General features: G+C 40.5%; 1 protein-coding gene across 3 annotated transcripts in view; it reads right to left on the bottom strand.

Moving 5' to 3' along the window:
• Positions 1–14,689, bottom strand: part of AGPAT4 (1-acylglycerol-3-phosphate O-acyltransferase 4) — an 81,758-nt gene that overhangs the window by 55,340 nt on the left and 11,729 nt on the right. For 2 of the 3 annotated variants that reach the window (XM_027454275.3, XM_072035885.1), the window contains exon 2: positions 10,398–10,628. The exons of the other annotated variant lie outside the window; for it this stretch is intronic. In XM_027454275.3, the coding sequence (XP_027310076.1) occupies positions 10,398–10,575 (178 nt within the window). In that variant the 5' untranslated portion in view covers positions 10,576–10,628. The remainder of the gene's footprint in view (positions 1–10,397; positions 10,629–14,689) is intronic. 3 annotated transcript variants of the gene reach the window in all.

Genomic DNA, 14,689 nt, shown 5'->3' with positions numbered 1-14,689 from the left:
ATGCAAAGCTTGAATTCAACCAGAAATTTTCTTAACTTTTAGCATTTAGTAAAATACTGAAAACATAGTCTCATACTAAAAGGAAAATATACTGTGCTCTCAATTTTAAACTTTAGACAAGCCAGGAACATCTGAAAACTGAAGAGATATGTCAACTATTTTGACTGGGTATCTCCCTTCTTCTTTTTGAGCACAAGAAGCAATACATGTGCAAATCACAGAATCACAGAATGGTTGAGGTTGGCAGGACCTCTGAAGATTACCTAGTCCAACCCCTCTCAGTCCAAGCAGGATCACCCACAGCACATTGCACAGGATGGCATCCAGGTGGGTTTTGAGTATCTCCAGAGAAGGAGACTCCACAGCCTTTCTGGGCAGCCTTTCCCAGTGCTCTGCCACCCTCACAGTAAAGAAGTGTCCCCTTGTATTCAGCTGGCACCCCCTGTGCTTCAGTTTGTGCCCATTGCCTCTCGTCCTCTCGCTGGGCACAACTGAAAAGACACCTGCTCCATCCTCTCGACACCCTCCGCTCAGATATTTATGCACATTGGTGAGGTCTCCCCTCAGTCTTTTCTTTTCCAAGCTCAGCAGGCCCAGCTCTCTCAGCCTGTCCTCACACGACAGATAAAATAATAATAAACTTTAATTGACATTTTGGTGGGTAGGAAAAGTTTTTGATAAAAATTCAACTCAGAAATTCAGTTGGCATTCAATGTCTGAAAAGATAACCCAATCCAAGAAGTAAAAAGAGCTTTTCTGAATACTGCATTGTTAATATCTCCTTCTCTGTATTTTGCTTTTGCATAATGAATAAAAGGCAAGGTCAGACAGAACCCACAGAAAAATGGCTGGAGTTTGAAGGAAGGAAGAAATTCTTTCTCTATAGCTAGCTTGCCAATAGCTTTCTCTATAGCTAGCTTGTCTTCAGGAAGCTACGGAGTATTATCACATTGCACATCTTTGGATAAGACCTCATGTGAGCTAGGGAAAAGGCCTGGGAAATGTCAGAGAATGCTACAAGCTTGTTTGCTTTAAGAAAAAAAAAATCCAATAAAAGACTCTCCACAGCATTTGAGGGTGGTACACGCAAGGAGCTACATCACAGCAGCAAAAGCTATAATAACAAGAGCCACTGTCAAAAGCTTCACTGCTGCAGATCTCCCACGCTTTCCCAAAAACAAGGACAAGCTTCTTAGAAGTGACAGCCAGAAATTAAGTCTGCACAATCACTCTGTTTCCTTGACTAACACAGGCAGCAGATACATTCATTCATCAAAATCTTTCATTAGCAGTACATACTAATTCCTGGATTTTTGCTTTTAACTACAGAGCTACATAATTTCCAACAAGCAGTGATAAATATATGTACAATGAAAAAAAAAACACACCCTCATGTATTAGGAAGTTCACTTATGTTTTAACCTTCAATGCAAACTCCATATTCATAGATGCAATATACTGGAGATTCAATTTAGAAACACAGCCAAGTGAACTGAAGAATAATCAGACTGAAGAGCACTTCCCCCTACAACACCATGAGATAAAAGAAATGTTAATTACTGACGCCCTAATGCAATTTGTTTGAGAATAGAAAGAGCACACAAATGAAAAAATACTAATAGAAGTGGGCTAACAGAAGAGTAAAAACATCTACCCACAAACAATTGCACCGTAGTCTCTTAAATCTCTGTCTGTGTGGTTCTTCATTTCGTTTTGAAATTTATTTCAGCAAGGATCAAAACGGGTCTGCCCAAAGGGTAACGGCCTCACCAAACCCAAGCAGACTGCAGAACTGTTTGGCACTCATTTCCATCTGGTTTCGAGTACAGCGTTAAAGGATCCCTAATTTTAAATACTGTGTTGGATATTCAGCAACATACATTCAGTTTTCCCAACAAGACCTTGCCCAATAGACCCTGCAAAGAGAGAAAACAACATAATCCTCACAACACTTGCATACAAGTCACAAGAAACAACCACCTAGCCATAGAGGAGGACCACGTGCACTCAGAAGCTCTTTCAACTCAAGGGTCACACTGGAAGACCTCAAGTAACAGCTGAAAGGAAACACTGCTTCCTTTGAGATTCCTGCAGAAATTAAGACATCAGATGCTTTCACTGGACCAGCTGCTGAAATCCTTGCTGTAGGAAGAGCCCGACAACTTATTCCACAACAGCACATAGCTATGGGACTCTCCTGCTTCCAGCAGCGCACACTGGAAAGGGAGCAGGGCAGCAGGAGATGCAGCCAACCAACAGCAAACCCTGTAATGAGACAAGACATGTTGCACCTCACCTGGATGTTACACCAGAAGTTGTATTCCCTGACCCGACCAAATACAAAATTCCTCCAGTAGTTCTGCCCACGGGAACAGTGCTCTTTCCCAGACAGGGCTGCATCATTGCTAGCTTGGTATCTGCTGATGGTGATTCGTGAGCTATTCTCCACATCTTTGTGGGAAGGTTACATAGGATCAAGAGGCTCTCTCTCCTTCAGATTTAGTACCACTCTATCCATCAAAATCAGCCCTACCGCTAAGATGAGGTTTCTACAAATATGCTAGGTCTCCTAAGAAGGATTTGGTCCCCTAGCAATAATATCCCCCCTTACTAAGGCAATAACTATAGCAAACTTGTAAATATTAATGTCTCATATTCTGTGTTGTGATTTGGCACAGAAAATTCATGTTGCTGAATTTTATCGTGACAAACTTTAATACAAAAACTCCAGATTTCCTCCAGTCCAGGAATCTAGGAAGCTCGCTGCCCAGACCTAATGATCAGCAAGAGGTGCTAGGAACTTTGTCATGTGAGATGTCAGCCAGCAAACTGCCTGTGCTTCGCTGCCTGCTAGATAGCTTCCCTGCTATCCCCCTCTCCATTCAGCTGAATACCACCATCACCCTTCTGCAGATCAGGAATCTGAGGCAAAAAGAAAAAATATATAAAAATAGAGGGCAAATGAAGACAAGCCAGCTCTACAAAGGCTCCAGCAACAGCAAAATAGTATCAGCAACAGCAAAATAGTATCAGCGACAGGAAGGTGCTCTTTTCATTAAAGAAGATCAGACTAAGTGCCTCCCCCAGCTCTTTACCAGCCCTTGATGGACAGCATCAAAAGTTCTTTTATATCCATTTTCCTAGAAAATAGTTCCTTTCTCCTAAACCAGCAGCTGATCATCCCTTCCAGGCTGAATTAGGGACTCTGCTAAAGGCCACATGCCAGTGACACTTCATGAACAGAACAGCCCTATGCCCATACAGAGCACCTGCAATCCGTGCGCAGCCTCGGGTTCCACCAAACTTCACTGTCGGTACTGGAACCAGTAGGAAAACTTGGTAACAATGCATGCAAGTGGTGTAAAATGAGAGGGACTGAAATATTCTTGCTTGATACTGCAAACTAATATTAGTACAGACAACAAGGAGGCATTTGTCAGGCACTGCAGAGGGCTTATTCATAGTAATGAATGTAATTCTGTTAACACAAACTGGATAAAAGGGAGTTTAAGCTGTCATAGATGTAGAAAACAATTGTGTTATCTTACTGTACCAACAAGATACTGGAGAACCTGTTACATTGACTGGCTCCTTCAGTCTTTCCAAATTAGGGTAAAGAAATACAAGGTTTGGTCTCAGTGGCAAGCTGTACACATAACCAGCAGCATCACCACAAATACATAACAGGTACAAAAGAGCATTAGGAAGCAGACTGGAAAAAGGTGTTGAGGAATTACTTTAATGTAGACAACACCTTAGAGTAGGTGATTTCTACTATAGCAAGACATTAACATTGTCAAAGCAAAGGAAACATATTTTTTCAGGGCAAAACTTATTTCAGCATGGAAGAGATCTACCTGGGCCTTTTGGAAAGCTTCAAAAGAGAAATGAACCATAAAACCAAATACAATCTACCAGAAGGAAACTGTGTACACTCACATCTGGTCATGCACACGTAACATTGAGGGACAATAACTCAGACAACTCTCTAGAAGACAGCAGAATGGTCACATGCCGTAATACGTTGAGAAAATATTCAGCAACAAGAAAACATTTCAAAATCACATCCACTAACAAAAACGGTGTGATCTCCCCACCAACCCTAAAATAGGTTCTTACTGAGTTAATAGCATAATACTGCTTATCATTTGAAGAAACAAGTTTATTTCAGTGTTATGGTTTACATGCTTAAGTCTATTTTTTTTTTCTTTTTCCTTCCCCTCTTAGAAAGGCTCAGACCTCAGAATGAAGCATGAGCAGGAAAGCACACTGATACAGGCTGCAGTGTACTTCACAGCTTGCAACATTTAGTCTCCAGCATTATTTTGCGAACAAATACTGATAGTTTTTGAGAGGTACGATCCCAAGAACTCTTTGACAGACTGCAAACTAATAGCATGTTTTGGACCAAAAAAGGAAAAAAAATGAAAAAAAAAAAAGCATGTGAAGTTATAAAGTTTAAACATACTGCCTGTTTAAAAGTGGAGCACAGCTTTGCCTCACATTAACTTGTTTTGTACTTATTATTTCTTATTATTGTACGTATTATTTCTCTCCTTTCTCCATTCTATTGAATTGTTTTTATCTCAACCCACAAGCTTTTAACTTTTTTTCCCCCGATTCTCTCCCCCATCCCACTGCTGGAGGGGGGTGAGTGAAGCGCTGTGTGGTGCTGAGCTGCCTGCCAGGTTAAACCACAACATGTGGGCATCTCCTGAAGTTTCCTGTAGTCATCCCCACGGCAGGGCCTGAGTGAAAGCAGGAAAGGCTAAGGTGATGGTCCAGCTATCAGAAGCTTCCCCGCAACATTTTCTCTTTCTGTGACTATCAAATCTGGCCTCTAAGATTTTTTCTAGACTTTGCATAGTGTTCACATGTGGCTTCATATGGATGTGTTGTGTGGAACCAAACTAAGAAAGGCTTATATGGGCAAGTAACAGCACTTGAGAAAAAGTCATTTCGCACACATTACTGGAAACAGCCCTGCAAACAGGCTAAGAAGGCAGCCCTGAGTGCCCTACGAAAGCTTTTTGTTACATCTGTGTTGACAAGCACAATTCAGTCTGTATTATAAATAAAACACTACAGGATTATATGCAGGACACTGTGGCATACTTTGAACACCACCAGACTGTTCCTTCTGCTGCAAGATGACAGTAGAGGGAACTGCAGAAAGAAGAAAGCTGTGCCTTTCAAGGGCCCTCGTTTCCCATCCCTTTCTGCTTACTCAACTGCCCCAGCGAATTTTTCCTCTCTGCCTCAGCATCTACTTGGTACAAACAACAAGCAACATGGTCCAGGGCTCCTGTAAACTCCAAGTGGGCACTGGGACTACATGCAACCAAACAAAATGTTGAGGATTAAACATAACACTATCACTCATCCTTATTTGGACACCTTATCGTTGTACATGGAAGGAATTAGCTTTACTGTCTCATAACAGTCAGCTACAATGAATGGAAAGCAGTTCTCAATTTCATCTGATGTTGTTTCTAGAAAGCTCAGTCATAGGAAGAATCAGTTTCCATTTTGTTTTCTCTGCAATCAGTGAGCGGGCATCAGGGGTGCCTGTTTCCATGCAGGGCCTTCCCCTCGGAGGGATTTACAAACTGCAGCCTACAAAGTGTAACTTTACCCAAAGGTATAATAATACCCCTTTCACAGCACAAGAATAGCTATTAGTACTGCGATAATTAATTTATAAAGGCAAATGAGACGCTAAGACAATTGCTTTTAAAGCCCTTTTGCATCCTTCCAGACAATCATCCTCTTGTTGGCAGCACCAAGTTCGCCCTGTGCTGAAAGGCAGCGGCAGGCCAGCCTGCCAGGCGTCCTGGGAGCACCAGCTGGTTCAAGCAGCAGGGAAAGCTGAGTTTCCATCAGCACAGGGGCAGCAAGAGGACAAGCTATCAACCACTGCTCTGCTCACAAACATCTTCCTGAGTAAATATACCCAGCACCATTAAAGAAGACATTTGTCCAGCAGGCGTAGTCCCGTTCCCAGTCTCAGCACAGGGCAGGTTATGTCCCAAGCAGCCAGCAGGTGCCCAGCACACCCTGCTCATCCCTGGGGATGCACCAGCCCGCCAAGCACAAAACAGTTCAGGATGTACAAGGCACTCTCCCACAGCCCCAGCAAGCTCCACAGCCATGTGCATGCATGGCACTACAGCCAAGAGAGCCTGTTCTCCCCACAGCCTTGGCCAACTTCACACACTAGCGCAGACGAGCTGTGCGCATCCTTTGTGATGGTTTGCTGCCCCCAGATAACAAGGAGAATGCATTCCCACCTCTTCCAATTCAGGTACAAGCAGCATCAAGGACTGCGATGTATTCCACACTAGGTGTTTTCTTCCTTCCTTAGATACTCCACGGTTCTCAGTCTTTTGGAAGAAGAGACTGAGGACAAAGTGCCCCTCAATTATTTAAACTATAAGATTAATGGATTGCCCAGCCTATGTTCCAATGCCATCTTCCAAGCACACTTGTTTTTAAAACTTGTTATGGTTATCAGCTTGCATGGCTTTGCCATGTTCGGTTTTCCTAATACCGCTGCACTCTATGGAGTTCGGTATCAGGAAGAACTTATAAACACTGGCTCAAAGTTCTAAGCCCAAAGGCTTTATTTTTTTTTTTCCTTACATTTAAAACACAACAGAGAACATGCAATCCTTACTAGTCTCCTAGCTCATTTGAGAGCAACAAAGACAAAAGAACAAAGATGGTTTCCTCTGTTGTTCCTTTCACGTTGAATATAGTTAAGTCTCTGCAACTAACACTCTCCAGTAAAGGTTAAGACATACAGAGTAAGGATGACTACAACTAACCATTGCCCTATAGATACTTGGCAAAGGGGTTAATGGGATCAAACAGGGAAAGCTTATTCACAATTAAACTCAGAAATTACTTTGGAGATATAGAAGCAATCCAAATTACAATCTGATGACAGGCCAACACACCCTATGGAAGGCAGAAGGCTCAGGCTGAACAAGGTTTCCAATCAACAATGAAGAACGTTTCTCCAGCTCAAATTTCATAAAAAGCCATGCCAAAAACATGCCAATTTATTAGAATGAGTATTTTTTCTCTTGCAACACTACATCAGTTCTCCCTAACTCTAAAGTATAATGGAGCAAGTCAGTACAGAAGCTAAACTCACCCTATCTGCCCAACCCATGATCCACAATTGGTTTGAAGACAACAACGTCTCAACACCAATTACTGAAGGCAGCTGTGTGCATTTCTGCTCCTTTCCCTTGAAACCAAGTTGTTGCTCTAGTCAATCCCTTCCACTATAAATTCAAACTGGAAACCAAGCTTTCACTTCTTCTCTAGCTTGAATCAATGAGCAGCATATTGAAGTATATGGCATTAGCCCGCTGGGTTGTCAGTAGGTATGGTGAGAAGCTACGGAGCTATTGCCATGCTCCCAGTGAAGTAGCAGCTCACACAGTTACGTGTCCTCAGCTACTAAAACACAGTTATTCCATATGACCTTTTTATGGTATGAAAGCATTTACCTGAGCTAGTCTGACTTAAGTCAAGTGAGCAGACGAACATCCCCAGCTCTGGCATAAGCAGTGCAGTGAGGACAAGTCATGAGCCACCACAGCAGTTTAGCTTCCTATATGCGGCATGACAGCAGATGTTGCGCCTGGGCAAGTGAGAATAACACATTCCTATACTAGAAAGGAGACGGGAAGAAAATGGGTAGAAGGAAATTTTACCATTATTTGAAATATAAAAGCACTTCCCCAAGAGCATTGTGTCAAGGATGAAACTCTCTCCTTCAATTTTGTGGAATTATTCATCTCCAACACTGACATCAAATGGAAACTGGCTGAACTTAGAAAGATCTAAAGGCAGCTGCTGCTTTCATATTACTTTTAAGTTAAACCATGCCTGCTCTGTTTCACTACTGGGTTGACTTCGTGATTCAGACTTTATCAGCCGCTCAAAGCAACGTGATGCTTATCGCCTGCAAACCACAGGCTTCTTCTGTGTTCTCCAAGGCTAAGCTTCGTCATCTCAAAGAGCAGGCTGAGTTTCCGTGACTTTCATTGGGCCCATACAGGCCCAACTTAAGTTACGTATTCGTCAGCACACCAATGCCCCCAAAAGCCATTATCTTACACATACACTAATACAAAAACACATCAGTTTTGACTAATCTCCCGCAGTTCTTCCAAATACCTTTTTTAATTAACTATCATTTTCCCCTTTTCAAATATCACTCACATAAGGGTGACTCACATTAAACGACAGATTGCAAACCAGTGTTGTAAAGCTCAAATAACTGTCTTTAACCTAGGGCTAGATTGTTCTGAGTATAACTGGGCAAAAATCTCACAGAACAACCTTTCTAGTGGAGTCAACACTAAAGACTAGATCAACAATCCTGAATGAAAAGCCAGCTACCTGATTGTCCTCGTTTGGGCTAGCATAGAGTTAATTTTCCTCCTACTAGCTGGTGTGGTGCTGTGTTTTGGAGCGATGAAGGACAAGCATGCAGTATTATTACAGGCTCTTATTCAAACAGTGACCAGCCCTTGGTACAGATGAGGCTAAAGGATTCAGTCTGGAGACTGATGTAGCTGGTGTCTCTGCACTAAATAGCCAAAAGGCTGAACACAGCAGAAGGAATTGCATTAAAAATAATATACATATATAAACGTGTTCCTCTACCCTAAAAGAAAATTTACCCATGTACTATCTTCTACAGCCCATGGCTTCAAACTTACAGCGTGCTCCCAGATATAAAGTAAAAACTTGGCCACATTCACACCACCATTCACACATGGAAATGTATACTACTTGCAAACTCTTCGCTTCAGGGATATACACATGGACAGCAAAAAATGAGATTTCTCACAAGGAACATCCTCCTCCCTTTATTACAGATATAGTAAAAGAGTACCCCCAACTCATTTGGGCCCATATATCCTGATGCAGCTTTGCAATATGAGTCAAAAGTGTTTAAACAAAAATGTTTTTAACATTTGCACATCAGACTCACTGATGAGATTAATCCCCAGTTTGAGATGAGTGGCAGATTTCTGAATCAAGCAGTTAATTATGAACAGTAACAATGCTTCCCCCTTCTCAGATCCCTAGTAGTGAGCAAGGTAAACTGGAATAAACCACTGGGCGGTATTTCTGCAACACAATTCATCATCCCTGTGTTGAAGGGTTATTTTCCTCTGTATGAAACCACTCACCACGGACAGTGACATCACACTTGGATCATCTTTAGGGAGCCTCAGTAGGCATGCACTTTGTAACATTTTCATTTTTAGAAACCACTTCTGAGATTCAGAAAGGCCCAGGGCAATTCCCCTGGAACATGGACACATTTAACAGTGCACACACAGCTACTGGACATGGGTACACTACTGTGCTTTTAACAGCTTCGGAGGGATTGCACTCTGCTGTATGTTGATAGCAATTATGTGGAAGTGAGAAGTTGCACCACAATAAATCAGTGCTGAAGCTGCACTTATAGCTCTTCAGAAACAAATATATAAACAGACTGATATTATCAGGGTGCTCTGATAATCTACTGTTGATAAGTGGAGACTCCACCAGCCTATTAACAAAGAAGAAACATAAGCATATAGGTCTCGGTCATTCCACTGGAATTACCCGTTTAGTCAACAGTCAGTGAATTGTCACATCTCCAACAGTTGTAAAGGTTTGGCCTTTCGACAAGTAATAAATACCCTGAGCTCACACTCCCCTCTCCCCCCCGAGACTACCACTTCTTTCAGTGCTTACAGGCTACCAGCTGGGTTCTCCATTATACACTTTATGCTTATACCAAATACGTACGAATGCAGCTTTAAGTCTGAAATGCTTATTCAAGCAAACAACAATTTGCAACTGGCTTAAGAAAGCAGTATATTGAATCAATGTTTTTCCTTTTTTTTTTTTTTGTTACTGTTACTTCCTATTTCTGAGCAGTATTGGCACATGAAAACTGAACAATGATTAAAAACAAAATCACGCATAACAAAGAGATTGAAAGTGCTACCGGAAATGACTTGTTAACACTGTAAGCCTCCAGATAATGCATCTCAGCAACTTATGCTATTATTTGGTCAATATTTCGCATTTGGCTTAATGGAACATGATGGATAGCCAAATGAGAGGCAGTCTTTCTTCGTTATCCTGAGTCAAGCAAGTATCCCAATAAAAGAGCACAGCATTTCAGCAGAACAGCACATTCGAACAAAGCATACACCTCTTCACACAAATGCAAGGGCTGTAGGAAGCAGTCATGATCTTTATATAGGTTACTTTGAAATCTATTCCAGATTATTTTTTTTAATGATTCCCTCAAGACAAAATATGAAAGTAGCTTAAAAAAAAATAAAACAAAAAACAAAATAAAATCTTACGGCTTGAAATGCAGTAAGCCAGCCTGCAGTTGATCCTCCTGAACAGTTGCTTGTTGATTGGCCAAAGTATAAGTGTAAAGAGTTGAATGAAGTTAATGATCAGTCCTGACACTATAAATATGTAGCAGATCAGCAGGTGGCAAATGAACTGAGACTTCAGAAAGCCAACGATGTCCATGATTTGCTGAGAAAGCAAGAGGGTACCTTCAGACCCAAAATGCAGAAGACAACCTGCAAAACCAAATAGTACCAGCGGTTACAGAGTGCATTTGTTTCTGTGAACAGATTATTACAGATGTCCCACTTTCCATTAAACATCTGAGTGAATTTAATTCCTTTATTTAGAAAAAGGACCGATTACAGTATTTGCAAAGGTAAGCATGGAAAGAGAATACCATATTTCTGAATCGATTTACATTGACTTTGGAAACAGGTTTTCACATTTCAGTTCTAATTCTACAAAACACATGAGCATATAGACTCCATTTCGTGCACTGCAATACTCCTCTATTAGGCCTTCATTGTTAAAATATGAGCAAAACGATTCACTTATATTTTGAACTGAGTTGTTGGCACTTCATAAGACACATGCAGTGATCTTCGCTATATTCATGAGCAGATCCAAATTTTGCAAGTCTTAAAAACACACAGTTTTAACAAAGGTTTGCTGGTAGTGTTGATGATGCTTCATCCAAAAAACCTTAATCACACCAGGAACTTGTACCACACCCAAAGTAGGATATATCTTTAATTACAGTCCCATCACCTCTCTTTAAAACTTTTAAAATCTGAAACTTATTTCCCATTCAAAACTATACCATACAATTCCCCACAAACCAAGGTGCGCACACCCCCAGTACCTTCCACACCGCTGAGAAAACTTGGGTTTTGCTTGAGAGTCTGGTTACCTTCACAAGGGTACATTATGAAACACCCCAAAACAGTTGTTTCCAACTTTATTCAAGACTCATTTATTCAGTTTCAAATACCTTCAGAAAAAGGTTTGTTGTACTTGCATACACATACAAAAGTCCAGAACACTGCTGACTGCTATGTATTTTGTTAAGATGCATTTACCTAACGATTGTCCTGTGCGATTTCAGTACAACCTTATTTAGAATAGACCAGCAAGCTAAAGAGCTCAGCTACAGATGCAGAGGAATAGCAGAGGTAAGAACAGTCTTTTCTTCCTTTATTTGACTGGGGAAGAAAAAACACTATACTGTGTGTCCCACTGTCTTCAGTGAAGCCCAGAACAATTTTTTTAACACATCTATGGTTTTAAATTAAAACAAACAACCACCACCAACAAAACAACAGGTACATTTCCTGGTATCACCTTCCTCAGCATACCCCATGTCTACTCCAGAAAATGTCTTTAAATACACATACATGTACATACATAGCCATGTATATCCACTCAAGTAAACAGGGCAGTACACTGATTTTAGTCATGTGAGCAGCTCTATTCAGTTTAAATATTATTCCTTGTACGCTTGAAGTTCAAGGATACGCACACAATCTAACTACAATGTTATCAGAGCAAGATAAGAATTCACGTTTTCTGCCCCTTTGCAAAAGAGAGCATCAAGTCATTTCATTTTCAATAGGTTATTACAAAAAAAAAGAAAAAAAAAAGAAAAAAAATAGGTTCTGTATACACTCACTCCACTCCTCTCTATTAAAAATAAATGCAAGGTTTAGAGATTAACATTAAAATTTGTGCCTTCCTCTGCAGGCTGCTCCAGCCATGCTCCCAAACCAAAAGGTAGCAGCAGCTTCTAGCTTTATTTGCTTGTTCCCTTGTTGCATTTAAATACGAGTCAATTTTGGCAATAGAATAAAAGCTTGACTATGCACAATATACACAATTTGTTCGATTACTCCTTGACACTGTAATTCTGTCAGTTTTACTCCATAAACCCAGAAAGGAAACATCAATAACAGCGCTAGCCCATGACCCAGCAGTGTTTCCAGAAAACCAACTCTTAGATTACTTAAAAAAGGTCTGCACAATTTTGAAAGGACAGATCCAACCCTAGCAGCTGCCAGTCCAGAGAAAGTCCCCTCTGCCAAGTACTCTGGCCCACCAAAAACCTTGTTGGGCTCCCTATAGCTGTCACTACCACCAACCCTAGGCTTGTCAGGAGAAAAAATATTACGACACAATCTCTCAGCAATCAACACCCCAGTATTTTGAATATGGTTAAGGAGGAGGTACTGCCATCCTGCTCCATTCCTGAACTGTTTCTCCTTGTAAGGCATGAGAGTTTGCCCAGGGAGGAAGTCCTGAGACTATTTCTGAATGTGCTGGTCATAGGCCATCACAAAACAGCAGCTGTCAGCATCCTGGGGAATTAACCGATGAACAAATCTTTATGCCTATCCTTTTAGTTTATATGAGACCCCATTATGCGAGGCACTGAGTCTAGATCAGTGTCCTGAAACGTTTGTTTTATTGCCCTTGCTGACTGTGCATACCACAGCAAAGAGCACACACAAGAACTGCTACAAAGCGATGGGAAGATATTCAGCCAGGTCTTCAATCACAAGGAACACTAAAAAAAAAAAGTCAGAAAGAGAATCTGTGTTGCTGAATGATTTATATCAAGTGTTTATGGCAGTCCCAAGCCTATTATTAGCAGTTAAAATGTGCCCTTTGTGTATTACAGACTTTGTTCCCTTTATCTCGCTGCACTATTCAGTACCAAAGCAGACACCATCTGTACCTCGGAAACGCAGAGCAGGCCTGTGTTCATTGTAGTAGCCACTGTCATTGTACTTGTAAAAAGCTTTTCCAGCTTTAACCAACCATTCCACTACAGATATGTTTCTTAGGATGGCATACAATTTATCAGCATGGGCTTTGCCCAAAGACTTTGTTTTTGTTGAAAGCTAAGGAGAATGAGAAATGTTGTCTTGTAGGAATCATCGTAATGATTCATGCTGCAGCCCTCTGTCTCACTCCGAAGAAAAAAATAAACACTGGAGAGAAAAAAAAATAATAATAAAAGGTAAAATCAAGTTTTGGATAAGTTTACGGTGAAGAATAAAGGATTTCACTTCCCTAACTCAGACTCTTTTACTTGTCAAGTAGCAGGATTAGATCATTTAAAACTCTCTGATTGGAAGTGATCAATGGCCTACGAGTGGATGGTTTAAAAGACTGTACAGTGCCTGAAACCCAGTAAGTGGGGTTATCCTACTGTCCTTAGTTAAAACTGATCAAAAGCTTTTTGTGCCAGCTAGCCTGTTTAATTCCATGTCACAGAATCACTCTAATCTAATGTAATTCCCAGAGATCAGGAAGGGAACCGATCAAAAAAAAACAACACACGTGAAATAAAATTAAAGCACTGTTTTCTTACAGTGGAGACATAGAAACTCACTATTTGATACGGTCAACAAAAATTTCCTGTAGTAAGCTGCTGATTGACAGTTGTTATGAAGAGGAAAAGCAGTTGAATGACAGAGTCTGGAAGGAGGAAGGACTCACCCAAATGTTAGTACATCAATTTGGTTCTCCCACTGTAAGAGTGGTTAAACTACATTAAAATGTTTTATTTATGTGCATCATTTACTTCATGAGTAATGAGTATTTACTTCATGTTGGGTCTTTAAAGTACAACTTCACAGAATTAAAAGAGACATTGATGAGATGACTGTGATAAAACATAATTACTGTCTTACAATTTGATAAAGTCACAATGCAATGTTTGAAACTAGTTTCTTCCTGCATTCAGACCTGTCATGAAGTTTCAATTCTGTAAAGCTTCCATAAAACATTTTCAAGGCAAACCAAAACTACGTAAGCAGTACCATTGAAATGTATCTTATCTAAAAAGGAACAAGGAATTGGAACCACTGCTCATATTTTTTCTTTTCCATAATGTAGGGAGACTAGAGATTCATTTTCTCTTTGATTAAATTCAAGTTATTTTCTCTACAACTTTTGCTACCCATTATACCCATAATGCCAGCTAAGTGTTTTGTTTCTTAGACATAAGCTTATTCTTTCAAAGATTTTTTTGAATATGACACTGATAGGACTATTTCCATTACCCAAACTCCAAGAAAAGTAGTTTATTCTCGGTAAAGGCTACAAAGCAGAAATTTAATTTTCAAGAAGCAGTTCTGATCTCATGAAAGAGGTCTAGAAGCCTGCTTTCTAAGAATTCATAGGAACTTTTCACACTTGCTCTGTCTTGCTGAAATTCCTCATGGGTAACATCAATATAACGCTGGTTTAAATGATGAAAGGATCAAGTCTTTAATTCTTAATCCACAATGCT

The sequence above is a fragment of the Anas platyrhynchos genome, chromosome 3 (assembly GCF_047663525.1).
Source record: "Anas platyrhynchos isolate ZD024472 breed Pekin duck chromosome 3, IASCAAS_PekinDuck_T2T, whole genome shotgun sequence".
In the NCBI taxonomy this organism is placed as follows: domain Eukaryota; kingdom Metazoa; phylum Chordata; class Aves; order Anseriformes; family Anatidae; genus Anas; species Anas platyrhynchos.
Note: the sequence above shows the minus strand (reverse complement) of the source record. Positions and strands in the feature narration are given on the sequence as shown.